The sequence below is a fragment of the Ochotona princeps genome, chromosome 12 (assembly GCF_030435755.1).
Source record: "Ochotona princeps isolate mOchPri1 chromosome 12, mOchPri1.hap1, whole genome shotgun sequence".
NCBI lineage: Eukaryota > Metazoa > Chordata > Mammalia > Lagomorpha > Ochotonidae > Ochotona > Ochotona princeps.
The window spans coordinates 56132411-56147479 of record NC_080843.1 but is presented as its reverse complement, the minus strand read 5'-3'; the positions used below and the strand labels follow the sequence as shown (position 1 = coordinate 56147479).

Genomic DNA, 15069 nt, shown 5'->3' with positions numbered 1-15069 from the left:
CTAGCCTAGCCTGGCATGGCCTGCACCCAATCCTGGCTCCCATGCATGCCATTGTGCTATGTTTGGTCTGACCCTGCCCAGTCCACCCCCGCCAAAGTCCATCTCACCAACCCACACACCTGTTGACAAGTGTATCAGCACTGCCTGGCCTGAACAAGACCCAGCCCTGAATCATGATCACGTGTTCCCCAGTGGGAACGATGGCCCACCAGGGGAGTTCTCCAAATTCCCCCACCGGGCCCATTCCTAGATCCTGATCTCACGCGTGCCAGTGGGTGCTAGGTCCTTTTCTGGCACAGTCTGCCCCCTATTCTCAGCCTTTGTGTTTGCTGGTGGATGTTACAGCCTGGCCTGCTTGGGTGCGTATGTGGGTCTTGAAGACTCAACCAGCCTGGCATATTTCTATCCCCAGTACCCATGAGTGTTGGTGAGTTCCATTGTCATGCCTAGTGCAGGCCATCACCACTTCCAGCCCTTGAGCAAACCAGCTAGTATGGCAGTCTCCCAGGGGTAAGCCATACTGCCCTACAGAATCTACTCCCAGACCCAGTTCTGTTGTGAGCTGATTAGTGTCATGGCCAATCCTAACATGATCCACTCTCACTGCAACACTCACTGACAGGGACTGTGATTGAGCCCTGCCATGCAGGTCCCCCAGCCATGACTTTCATGTTCTCTGGTGGGAAGTGGTTCATACCAACAGTGCCAGCTCAGGTCTTCCACATGGACATGTGTATTGCTTTGACCCCCAGAGGTCCTCCAGTTTCCCTCGTCTCAGCCCCCTTGGTTACCTGCAAGTGAAGTAGCTTGGTTGGTGGAAGCCCTCCAGAAGTCATTCCTCATCTGTCACATTCTCCCTCAGCAGTCCTCCTTCTCACACATTTCCAGACCCCCCTCCCAGAGCAGTCCACCCTGTCATGCCTGCAAGTCTGCAGATCCCCAAGCCACGTACTCCAATGATGTCCCGTGTCAGCCTAGGGCCCTGCTTGCCTACCCAGGGCCCATACACATTTGTGTGTAGCTCCTAGACTCTGTTGGCATGCTTGCATCTGCCCCCACCATAACTAAAAAAAGTAGAATAGACAACTATGCTGGCACCTGGTATAGTTAACACAAATTTGACCTTAACCAGGCCCAGGATGCCTGCCAGGTAATAGGTGTTTTTTCTGTAATGCAACCTAGGCAGTTGTCTGTAGCTGGGGGAAATGAGTAAATTTTGAAACTTTGAGAAGCGAAGTAGTAATCAGCATTTCATTTAATTGAGTGAAAAACAAGAGGTCTGATCCCAGCAGTACTATTTGTTTATTGATCTACCCTGTGTCTTAGCATTCCCATTCCTGGAGATTTATGCAAAGGAAGTAAATCAGCATATGAAAGCATGATCAGTATTCCCTTGTTTTTAGCAGCTCAAACCACAATAGGTAAGATATAGAATCAGCCAAGCTGTTCATCATATGATGCTTGTTCAGAAATTGTGATTGCAGATGGTGGAATACTGTTCAGCCATGAAAAAGAGAGAAATCTTGTTTTGGCAACAAAATGGATGCAATTGGAGATCTTTATGCTTAATGAAATAAGCCAGTCCCTGGAAGCTAATATCATGTTTTCCTTGATATGTGATAGAAAAATGATACATGAGTGAAATTGACATTTGGGGATTTGTTTACTGTTTATAGCCCTTTTCTGAACTCTTGAGGAACATTGATTTTTCTACTCACTACTTGTAGAATTATTTACTCTGTGGAAGATTATGCTTATGATTATTAAGTAATGAAAAATTATGTCATTTAATAACTTAAAAACAAGAAAGCAAAGAGGCAAGAGGTAAAAAATGGAGGGAGAGAAGGTAGAATGGGCAGTGCATTATGGTCTTAACATTTTATATATGAAATTTGTTCTCATATAAATGATTAATCATTTGAAAACAAAAGTATAGTTTAATATCAAATTATCTTTCCACTTGTGGTGCAAAAAATGTGATAAATATACATAGTGTAATATTACTTAATCATAAAAATAATGAAGTGTCTTTTGCAATTAAATGGATGAAATAGGATACCATTATAGTTAGTGTAATAAGTTAGGTACAAAAGATAAATATCATGTGTCAATTTGATGCTAATATATTGAGAACAACAAAAATGAGTGAACTTGACATCTTGAGATTTGATTGTTGTTTATAACCTTTGTCTGTATTGTTCAACAATGGTTTTTCTACGTTCTACTTGTTGAAATTCTTTCTAAGTGGAAGATTAAGCTGTGGCTCTGAAGTTGATTCAAAACATAAATTGCAAAAATTAAAGGGAAACCAAAAAGGAAGAGAATGAAAGGTGGATGAATTATAACAAGCATCATTAATGGGTTAAAATTCAAATTATGAAATACATGATATCTGTTTTCTTTATAAATTAGGAAAAAAAAGCTAAATATACTGGTATGTAAAGCATATTACCTGTTATCTCAGATATACAAATTTTAATTATTCATATTGTTTTTCTTAAATTTCTGATAATGAACACTTGGCATTCAAGTTTGATTAGTCTATACAGACTAGTCCCAAAGTACAAATGTAGCTAAATTTGAGCTAATATGCTAATTAAATTTAAAAATTATGTGATTATGAAATTCCAGAATTCATATAAAGTCATAATATTGTAGAAAGCTGATAAGTAGTAGCGGCCACATTGACATATGCAGATGTTGTCTAGTTTGATAAAATCATTAACCCGCTCAATTTATATGTGTATCCTCTTGCCTCCCCAACATACTTGAGTTTACAACTTTTGGTTTAGCCTTATTGAAACATTAACTGTAGGGAAATCAGAGCCCATTAATTAAATGATTTATTAAACATCAAAAAATAATTAATATCAGAATTAGGATTATAGTTTAGTTGATTTCATTAGTCATCAAAAGATTAGAACTATGTTCTGGCCGTCTGCCTTCCAAGTTTTGTTTTGTATAATATTGGATTTTATAGCTGCAAGTTGAAAAGAATTATGATACTGAGAACATGAAGGTTGCAAAGGTTGAATATTATTTATCAGTGTTTGATTCATACTTGTGATGTCATTTTAGTTGCTTCTAATAATATCTTTATAGCTGGTAAAACTTTCCTATAAATAGTATGTTTTAATTAATTTAAGTTCTATACTGAACATGGATATTGTGATTCTGTTGAGTGGTACCATTATTCGATATGTTTGATATGCATTTTAGTAAAAATAGAAATTTTTACATATGTACATTTTTCAGTCTCAAAGTTATTTTTCTATGTGGCTACTTAGTTTGCCATGTGCATTTGAAAGTGCTAGCATGAAAATTAAACTTATGCTATGTAAAATCATAATTCCGTTTATATTTAATTGCAACTGGCTTTTTATTTTTGTAATAGAATTATTCCTAAATAATAAAAATGCAAATGATGAGTGTATTAATACCTTGATTAGCAAGGTAAAACTTAATTTTCATAGAACTCAAGTGAGAATAACAAAATAACACCTTTAACCCAGAGGCACAAAAAGTGTTTATTGTAAATTTAGTTTCTGTGTTTTAAAAACATGCTTTGGGTTACTTTTAAAGAGTGTTTACTTTAGTTTTCTCTTTTCAGAGTACCTTCAAGTTTAAATCTGAGAGTGATATTCATTTGGCAGAACATCATAAACAGGTTCTGTATGATGGAAAACTTGCAAGTAGCATTGCATTTACATACAATGCCAAAGCCACTGATGCACAACTCTGCCTGGAATCATCACCAAAGGAAAATGCTTCAATTTTTGTGCATTCTCCACATGCTCTAATGCTCCAGGTGGGTGAATCATAGCCAACAATGAAAGTATTTTTATGTTATGTTGAACATTGTTCATCTATGCATCCATAATTGCTTAGTCTGCCTGGGTGTTTGGTTTTCCAGTTGTTTAAAGGAGCTTTTGCTTTCTGCATTTTGGGGACAGCATACTTTACTCTGGCCTTGTCTACTTAAAAGATATTAGCGATCCATCATATCCCTTATCTTTGTATGTTTTTGCATCTCTTGTGTATTATGCTTTGATTAGCTGAACAATTGTCAGATATGAAATTATACTAAACTTTACAATTGCTTTACTCTGTGATTTAATCCATTAGTTGTATTTCATATCCTAGTGTAACGTTTGGTTTAGCTTTATATTTAATATAGACATAACTCAACTTAAAATTTCCAATTTGTAAGTGATTACCCAATATACCACAATTTTTCATTTTGTATATGTATATCAAAATATAATCAGATGTTCTGAAACATAAACTCTCTAAGTTTGGTATTTGGAACAAGGTAATTTCAATGAAGCTTACACTGTGGGAATTTAACAGACACCTTTGTTTTTAAAAATACAGGATGTGAAAGCTATAGTAACACATTCAATTCATAGTGCAATTCATTCAATTGGAGGGATACAAGTGCTTTTTCCACTTTTTGCCCAATTGGACAACCGACAGCTTAATGACAGTCAAGTGGAAACAACAGTCTGGTAAGTGTTGTTTGAATGTACATTGGCTGATATTTTGGACACATTAAAATTTATAGATGAAATACTCAAATCTGTGCAAATTAATTCTAATACTCGGGTTTTATACTTGAAGTACTAAAAAATTCTTTTAAAACTATGGCAGGTAAACATTTACATGGAATGAGAATAAGATAGATTCCTGATACTTAGATTATTAAAACTATAAGTGATTGATAACACATGACTTACCAGGTGTTGCCTCAAGATTATAACATATTGTTGAAAAAAAATGTTGTTCATCACCATATACGTAACAAACTCTCATGGGTCAGATTATCCATAAAACCTTCACAGTTCTAAGAAACATCACTAGAGTAAATGTTATTAAGAATAGTAATGTTTAATAAGATTACATAATTTGTACCTGAAGGAGTGATACTTTATAAAATTATTACCATAAGACTAGCATATTAATTGACATCAGCTTCTCTAGGTCCTGTTTTAATACTTATTTGACATATCCATGTTTGTGTAAAAATGAAGTATCACTTAATGAGTTTAATTTCATGTATACTTTTGATAGTTTCCCTTAATGTGGTTGACGTATACCTACCCATGAAGCTTGCTAAATGTAATGTGTTAAAATAACATATGTAAGAAGTTAAAAATGAATTTTATCAGCTATTTTTACTTTTCACTATGAAAGAACAAATTATAGGGATGAATATTAATTTTTACTGTAAATGTTATATAGGAATACTTCATTTGTCTGTACAATATATGAGATCCTTCGTAGTCATCTGATCTGTCATTAATAAAAAGAAATTCATGAATCTATGAGAAAAATTTAAGATTTCATGAAATGTAATGTATTTTATCACTTACCTTATTAGAGTGGTTGTAATTTTATTCCTGTATTAGGATTATTATGCAAATTATTAACTTCAGCATAAATGTAGCTTTTGCGATGACAGTGTTCAGCTTCAATTTCCAGGTCGTGATATGTATCTATATATGTATATTTATGTAAACGTCATTATAGTGTTAAGTAAAGTTGGAGTTTTGAAAGTATAATGCTTTGTAGTGAAAAGGAATCTTGAGCTCATGCCTTCACTATCAGATCTTAAATAAATTCATTTAGAGGCAGATGAGCATAGTGTAAAATCAAATTTTATATTCTAGTTCTCCAAATTGAAAATGTTTTCCTTTTTATCACTTAAGCAAATCAACAGAAATTAAGGTCACTAATTTAAAACTGAGTAAATGCTACAAAAAGAATTAGAGAAAACATGCATAATTTAATATGAAATGAGAGTATTTAATTTTTGAAAGTTTAAAATGGATTTTGTTGCTCACTGAAGTGAATATAAGAAGTTTTACAGTTTGAATTGTTAAAAATCATTACAATGATTTATTGCATCATAAATATGTATTAAAGAGTATTAGTATTAAGGTCTTACTTAACAGTTTATTGAATCCATTCATCCAAGACATGGTTGCTTTTCATTAGCTGTCTTCAAAACTCATTTTAGTACTTATACTGTATTTTGGTCTTTAAACTCTCTTTGTTTTACCATGTCGATGAGAGTATGAGAAGTCAGCATACAAATTCTCATTTTTACTTTTTTTTATATTATTCATCTGATTTTTTCTTCTGAAAGTATTTCCAACTTTTTAGTTGTATATATTGCTATTTATAGTCAATAGAAAACTGGCAACAAGGAAGACATTATTGTTATCTTTTACAATAATAACCCATATCCAATTCTAAGCTATCCTGTGATTCATTACATTCTGCTTTGAATTCTTGCAATTTTTTATTTGTTTCAAAACTTTGATGTCCGAGGTTTGTTTTTACCTTTTTGTTGGCATTGTGTGTATCCGTAATACAGAGTTTTGTTATTGAAAGTTTTGAAGCAGACCATTGTAGAAAGGTATGTACATCGGTGATACAGTCTGTCAGATTTGTTATATTGAATTTCTCCACTTGTCTGAAAAATTGATCCTTATCAATGCAGAGAGTGATAGATTTTTCAGTTTAATAGCCATATCATTATTCATTTTCTTTATTGGGATCTTAAAAAATAGGTTGGCCCAATTTATTTGTGGTCAATATTAAGTTGTTCTAGATAAAGGAAGATAAATTTGAAGCTTTTAACGCTTGCAGACCAAATTCAGGATATTATCGTTTGAGTATCTATTTGCATAATAAATACATGATAAAATTTGCTTACTTTTATATTAGTTTTTGTAGAAATTGTATTAGCTTTAAAGCTACTTCTCCGCCTTTATGTTTCAAGCACTTTATTCTACATGTACCTTCCTCTAGTAAGTAGTATATTTTTAAGAAACTTTTTACTGTTTAAATAATTCCCTTCTACATTATTTGGGGAAGCTAGCTAGTCGATTCGTATGGTTAATTTTTTTATTATTAAAATTTCTTTTTAGTGTAACTTTAAACTGTGATAATTTATATATGTATATGTAAATGTATATATACACATATGTGTACATATGCATATATGTACATATATTGGTATATATACACACCAATTATTTGTATTTATATATGTATATACAATATATATACACAAATATACTCTATATGTATACACACAACAATTTAATAGTTTTAACGTATTATTCTAAACATACAATATATTTCTTGGAAAAGAATGCTTTTGTTTTTTATTATGGTAAACAAAGTTTGTATGGAATACTAGATCAAGAAATTTGGAGACTTATCACTTTGAGGGTCATGTTCATAACATAAATATTTGTGGCTTACTAATTTGTTAGGCGAACTTAAATCAGAACTCATCTCTTTTCTTGAAAACATCTTGATAAGCAAGTTTAGTTTTGTAATTTACTTAGATTTTTCAGTTATCTTAATAATTATGAATAGCCTTTGGCAAATGCAACAATCTGGAAAACTGAAGTAGTTCAGCGTCTAGTAAGAGTTCAGTGGACACTCAGAAGTGTCGTAAAAATCCTTTGAATGTATTTGTTATTCCTGTGTTTTAGTTCATGAAAAAGTACCACCTATCAAATGTTAAAATGTCATTGCTTAGATTAGAAATAATGTGATTATTTTTCCTCTACAAAATAATGAAAATCAGTGCCTGTTTGTACTTTACCCCCCATTTTTGTGAATATATAATTATTTACTTGTTTTCCAAAATGTTTAAAATACTTTTAGTGGGCCATACATTATCCAGTTATATTTCCTTTATATTGCTTAATATTAAAATCTACTTAGTTGCATTTTAAAATGAAATTGATATTAAAAATTTTGACATGAAGCATAGATTATATAATGTAGATTATATATATATGCATTTATATAGATACACTTTGAGCTTTCTTTGTAGTAGAACATAGATATCAGAGGAGAAAACTGAATAATTTGTTTAATAAAGTTAAACAAATACAGTAGCTATTAAATTCATTGTGTAAATTAAATTTTTAAAAGATTTATTTTTAAATTTTGTATTAGAAAGTCAGATATCCAGAGAGGAGGAGAGACAGAAAGGCAGATCCTTGTCCTTTGATTCGCTCCCCAAACAGCTGCAACGGCCAGAGCTGAGCCAGTTGGAACCCAGGAGCCTGACAGAATTATGATTCCGTATGAAGGACTACACTATTGCAACAAAATGGGAAAATTCTGATGGGGGTGGGGTGGGAATTTCCCTTGTAGGCTCCTGCTGATAAATATGAGAACTGGGGGCTGAGGTGGGCTGGCTCAGGTGGTGGCCTGGCTGGGCTGGACCCGACAGGCCTTATCATCAACTGGCACAGGTGGCAAGCAGGACAGCTTGTGACCTGTGCCTGGCTAGGCCACTTACCAGTTCACATGAGGGCCAAGGATAGGGGTAGACTGGGCAGGGCTAGGCCACAGTACCTTTGGCAAGAGTTGGGAATGGGAGTGTTCTGGGCCAGCCAAACTGCAGCATCCACTGACAGGTGCCAAGACTGGGCATGGAACATGTCAGGCTGGGCTGAAGTAGCAGCCACGTGTGAGGCAGAAGTACTCCTGATAGGGAAACTAAGGATTCCTTGCTATGATGAAATCCCCACTGGTTCCCAGCCCCAGCTCTGTGGGTGATCTGGGCTGAACATGGTTGCAACATCTCTTGGCATGCGTGTGGGTTGATTCAAAAGTGAACCAGACTGGGTTAGGTCCCAGCACCTGCTGGCACTTACAGGAATCAGAGTGGGTGAAAGATGGGCTGTGCTAGGTTGTAGCATCTACTAGTGCACATGAGAGCAGGTTCTAGAGTTTGGTCAGGCAGGTCTGGGCTATAGTACCTGCCTGTGAAACTTGGAATGGGTATGGCCTGTCAGGCAATCCCACAGTACCTTCCAGTGGATGCTGGTACTGGAAATGGGCTATGTCGGGCTGGGCTGAGCAGCCACCAGCACAAACAAGATGCAGGGCTGGGAACTGATCTGATAGGAAAATTTGGGGAACTCTCTTATTAAGCCGCAGCTCACCTGGTGAGCACAAGAGACTAGGAGCAGCTCAGGCCAGGCTAGGATATAGTACTCTTCAGCATACATGTGGGCCTGAGTTGGGTTGGCTGGGCTTGGCCCGGTCTGGGGTGGACTGGGCTGGGCCAATTGCCACCACCTGCTGGCAGATGGGAGAGCCAGGACAGCGTTCAGGCCAGGCCTGGTTGAAGCAAACACCTGTCATTTCACGTGAGGGCTGGGTCTCGGGACTGGCTGGGCTTGGCTGGGCTGGGCTAATTTGCAGCATCCACCAGCATAAGCTGGAACTGGGGGCAAGCTGAGAAGAACGAAGCTGTAGCACTCATAGAAATATACCAAAACGAGATGAGCATCCACTGGCAAGTGCCAAGACTGGATGCAAGTCATGTTAGATTGGATGCAGTACCTCCTGGCAAGCACAAAATGAAGGAGTGGGAGTGGGTCTCCTAAATGGCTGATACCTGTGCAATGGACAACAACATGCCCAGATTCATATGGGGCACAGGACAGCCAGTTCATCTAGGCCAGCAGGGGACATCAAGCGCCTTTTCAGAGGATGGAAAGCAGAAGAGGTTGGACAGCTTTCCTTGCAAAACTTTGCAGCAAGTGTGTGAATGTATGGATGCACTAATTTGGACTTTGTCAACCAGTGAACCTTGGAAATATATTTTCAACCCTGGAATGGCAACATCAGCAGTCTCAGAACTATCAAAATCACTCAAGTACACTCTCAGAACAATTTTTTTTCCATTTGAGGGGTGTAAGGTTTCATCAGGTGACCATTACTCCATCCCCAGGTGCAGATATAATTTGATAGCAAGGAGTGACCCCCTTCCCACCTTCTACCTGCATATGGAGGAGAAAATAATAGAATTAGAAGCTTTGTGCCACCCTCCATCGTCCATATCTTGACCTTCCCTCCCTAATCAGTGTCTTATATGAACTTATAACCTTTTCAACTATGTAAACAATGTTAAATATAAGATAAAATTAAAAATTTAAAAAGCTTTATAATGCTGAATGTAGTTCATCAAATGAGTTCAAATGTTTACTGCTGTCTACTGTTGTACCTGTTTTAGTGATTGTCTGTTTCAAAGGAGATACATTCAGATTATTTTCTTGGGAGGGTTTAGTGGGTTAGTTCTGTATTGGAAATAGCTAACTTTTCTCTCTTGTGTCTCAGCTGTTAGATTTGTTATGGTAGCTGAAAAGGGGAAGATCTCTTCCTTGAACACTTGTAGTCTCATAGTAATAGATTGAACATTTAGAAGGATCACTTTTTAGAATCACTTTGATTCTGTGTCTTGAATGTGATCTCATTTATCCGATGGGCAAAGGAAATTGAGGCCTTCACTGATAGAGAATAGCCATATTTCTGCATTTAAACCTGTAATTTCTGCATGTTATTTTTAAAGCAGCTCAGTCTGAAACTGGAGATTGCATATTGGAAAGCTCACTGGAGGAGGACAGTTTTCTTGTTAAAGAGCTTTTGTCATATGTTACTGTTCTGAAGGTAGAGATGACTCAGAGCAGTTGGGTATTTTGTATGTCTGTCTTACAACTCAGGATGCGTGATTCAGAGCTGTTTGTGTATTTGGTATGTGTCTCTTAAAATTCAGGAAGTCATGTATACCAGTTTATATTTCTATAATGTAATTAAAGAACTGTTAGCTGGATTTTGTTAAAAGGAGTTCTAGTAGACTGTTGTTAATATTCAGGAAACTGAGATTGTCTATGCCTACAGTGTCACGATACAGTTAAGTAACAGAATGATGGACTTATGACTGTTTTTGAAGTACTATGCTATTGTAGTAATATAGGGGAGATCAGCTGGGGAAGAGGAATTGGGGAGGGTGTGAGGGGAAATCTCTGAGCCTATGGAATTGTCTCAAAATAAAGTTTTATATATATATATATATATATAATTTAAAAACCTTTAACAGTATTTGTTTATTGTGAAATGAATACATATGTCAAGTAAAATGTACATGTTTGTATTTGGTACCAGATATTTTCATAGTTGGATTTGGAATCTTAGTTTTTACATCATTGAAAAGGACATGATATAATTAATTTCAGTGAAATTTGGATGAAAGTCCAATATCAGACTGCAGATCCTGGTATGCAAATTTGATGTTAGTGTTCCTTAAAATGCTAAAGAATTAGATGGCACAAATTCAATTTGTGTGTTAAAACATTGAACGGGATATATATATTTTATATTTATATTCTTAACTTCCTTTTGGGTGTGTGGTTGTGCGACATAAAAGTAAATGTCTTGTGCTTAGTTCTCAATAAATTTGTTGGGGGAGTGGCATTTTTATCTGGTGGTCATTATGACTCATGAAAGTTACGGTTATTTGTCTAATTAGAATCTAATTTTGTACAGACCATAGTATATTGTATTCTAATTTCATTTCAGCATTTTCTGTGATATTTGTGGAGAAAGCATTTCTTAATTTGATCAGATTTAGCCTTTTAAAAAAATATGTTGACTTTTTTGAATGGATAGACTTAATCATCTTCAGAATAAACAAACATAACTTTAAATATCCTTCGTTGAAATAAATTCAATTTGAAATTTATTAATAGTCCTCATTAAGATGGATGAGTTTGTTGGAAGTTTGCCTTCATCGTGTATATTGCATATATAGTAGAAATAATGAAATGTTGGAGAAAATGAAGGAAAAAATCTGAGTAATTCAGTGATATTTATTCCCTTGAATCAAAGTTTCATTTTCTTGTAGCACCATATATGTATGAATGGGAAAAGGTATTTTAGATCAACCAACAACAATTTATGAATTATCCAAGATGAATCTTGTTCTTAAGGATATTTAGAAAATATATTCAGAAAAAATATTTCCTTTAGGGTCTGGAGTGATAGCCTAATGGCTGCATCCTCACCTTACAACCATTGGGATCTCTTATGGGCGTTCATGTTCTGGCTGCCCCACTTTCCATCCAGCTCCCTGCTTGTGGTCTGGGAAAAAAGTGGAGGACAGCCCAAAGTTGTGGGAGACCCCAGGGGAGGCGTTGGGATCTAGGCTTTGAATCTGCTTGACTCCGGCCATTGAGGCCACCTGAGGAGAGAACTAGCAGACAGAGCATCTTTCTCTTTGTCTCTCGTCTCTGTGGTTCCGTCTATTCAATAATAAATAAATAAATCTCAAAAATTTCCTCTAAATATAGTGCCTTGCTGACATAATGAAACCACACATTGCACTGCTTGAAAAGACAAATCAAGTTAAAATTGAATTTAGAATGGGAACTGACTACTGCATTAGCTGAAGCCTGAGTCACAGCATATTCAAATGGCTTTTGGTGTGCAGTACGATTCCTAACAGTCACAGCAGAATGAAGTTGTAAATTAACTCATAGTATCAAATCATATCAGTGAGATTTTTCTGTTAATAAATGTGAGAAATTCTGGTTTCCAGGATTGTGTGAATCAAGAACAACTTCAGAGTCTTGAAGAGTTGTGGTATCCAGAAACACTCCAGTTCCAAAGTAGACATTTATGAAAATCAAGGATTTATACCCTGTAGGGTATCAGCTTTAGATCTTGAGAAAGTATTCACAAGGGAATGAAACTTTGTTGCCTCATATGGAAATAAATGATGTAACAAGAGAATCATATATCTTTATTCAGTGTACTTAAAAATGGAAGTAGAATGTTTATGAAATAGTTTGATAGACTTTATCTGAAAGTGAAAATTAAAGATGATAGTGGGATGCTTATGAAAGAGCTTTGATTTTATCAAGTGGTCAGGTTTATTAGCAGAAACTTTATAGAAAAAGAAGTTGATATGGGGATACTGGATAATGTGACCCAGGTATTAGTAAGGCATAATATTTTAGGGTTTTTTTTTAGGGGTGTTGAAGCTGCACCTAGTTGTAATATAGAGGTTAAAAAAGGAAGGAAAAAAGAAACAAATCCAGTAGGATGTCTTTTCATTGCAGCAGGTGCTACTAAATGCAGACAGAAGTAAATAAGCTTCTAGGAAATTGAGAAGGAATGTACAATGATAAACTGTTCAAGGTTTGTTTACATGAGTCTGCCTTAGTATATTCTAAATAATTTATTATTCTCAATGGAAAATAAAATTAACCAGTTTAATAATATCAACAAAGACTGTTGATTGATTTTGTTTTCCACAGGGCTTTCTATTTCAGTGGTGATAGCTGCCAGTTGTTATGGGTGTTGACTTTTGTGAGCAGCTCACCCAATTTAACTATCAATTATACTCATCCACAAATAGTGTGACTTATTCATAATCATTGTAAAATGATTTGGACTGGGGACATCAAATGTGTAATTTTACTTAGAAAAACGCTGAGTAAGAACTCATCGAATTTATTTCCAGGGTGTTCTGAGCCACAGTTACTAAAGCATTTTACATGAAAAATAAAAATATTAAATTTTGCATTGTCAAGGATGGAATGGTAGAATAAAATATTGAAAAAAATAATGTACATTTTTAAATCCAGATATTTTACTATAGGCTATATTATATAAATTAACTCTAAAGTCTTAATGAAGTTCCACAATAAGTAACAGGTACAGTTAACTCAGATTTGGGATATTGGGTCACACAATCATGTATCAGAGTATCCAGTATTCATTACAGAAGAAAAAGAGAGAAACTAGACAGTTGTGCCTGTAATTTTCATTATTGCTGCCCATAAAGGACTTCTCTTCTTGTCTCTGTTGATTTAGTCACAAGACTGATACTAAGGGATCTGGGAGATGTAGTTATACAAGAAAATAGGATATGACATAGTAATTATCAATAACTCTGGTTGTTTCTGGTATGCTTGGTTTCTTTGCTGGTAAAATTAGTAGGTTGTGATGGGTCTTCATCTGATTTATAATTGCCATAAAAGGGTATTGAGGAATGTTTTGGATGTTGTAGAATATTAGAGTTAGACCTGATTCTAGTCCTTGTTTATATCGCTGTGACACTGTTCCTCCTGTTTTTTACTTGTTGATTATTTTCTTTAATGGCAAACTAAGCCTATGATTACAGAGTGGATAGAAATTATATAATGGCAAGAACTGAACGATGGGAGGGAAGAATTGGGGGAGGAAGAGGAGTATATAGTGAAGTATGGTTGTCTTCTTAGAACTTTCCATATGAAACAGGTGAAATCTGTTCTCTTTATAGTAATAAAAGAGAAAAGAAAAAAAACTTGCTGTACTGAAAAAAAGGACTGATTCTAACTGGTTGTATTCCATCCTCTACTATCTTGGCATACTGAATGTGTGTGCTTATCATGCTGATTAAAGATGTGAGGACTGAGAAGGAATTTGGGTAACATTGGATTCTCTCTCTGTCTTTTTTTCCTCAAGAGAGATGTAACAGAGTCTGCATGGAACTATTGCATTCCATGTCGTGCAGTTTCTCTCCTGGTTGCTCTACTTCTAACCCTGTTCTGTGCTTATGATCTGAGAAAGCAGTGGAGGATAACCTAGTCCTTGGGCCATGCACCAATGTGCAAGGCCAGACAGAAGCTGGCTCCTAGCTCTTGATCAGCTCAGTTCTGGCCATTGCAGCCCTTTTGGGAGTGAAGAGAGATGGAAGTTCTCTCTCTCTGGATGGAAGTGGGGCCACCAGGATATGAAATGGCGCCCATATGGGATCCCCGTCATGCAAGGCGAGGACTTTAGCTGCTAGGCTGCCATGCCAGACCCTAAGTCTAAATTTCAAGCATAAAACTAAAGTTACAGGAAACATAGGAAGACACCTTTATAAACTTGGCAAAGCGTCATAGACAATATACCACATGCATGTGAAAGGAGAAAGCAAAAGATCTTTGTTTTATTTCTTCAAATTTAAATGAATCTACTGTGCAAAAGATGCAGTGAAGACTTGCATACTATGAGAAGATATAGTTAAAATCATTATGTGATAGCACTATTCCAACTGAATGGCCAGAATTAAATATATATACATATATATGTATCCATATGTATATCTTAAGATTTTCAGAAACTATTTGCAGTGTACAGTTAACTGAAATTGTGGAAATAAAATGTTAGATAAGGGAGATTTGTATTCCCAGAATGTTGCACTCAGAGAAGAAAATA

The 15069-nt window shown here is 35.5% G+C and overlaps 1 protein-coding gene across 8 annotated transcripts in view; it reads left to right on the top strand.

The window, feature by feature from the left end:
• The window catches only part of NBEA (neurobeachin), a 582506-nt gene that overhangs the window by 95185 nt on the left and 472252 nt on the right, over positions 1–15069 (top strand). For 7 of the 8 annotated variants that reach the window (XM_058670864.1, XM_058670863.1, XM_058670859.1 and 4 more), the window contains exons 9-10: positions 3611–3808; positions 4375–4508. In XM_058670864.1, coding sequence (XP_058526847.1) covers positions 3611–3808; positions 4375–4508 — 332 coding nt within the window. Of the gene's footprint in view, positions 1–3610; positions 3809–4374; positions 4509–15069 lie in introns of those variants that run through there. The other variant, XM_058670865.1, reaches the window with a different exon arrangement.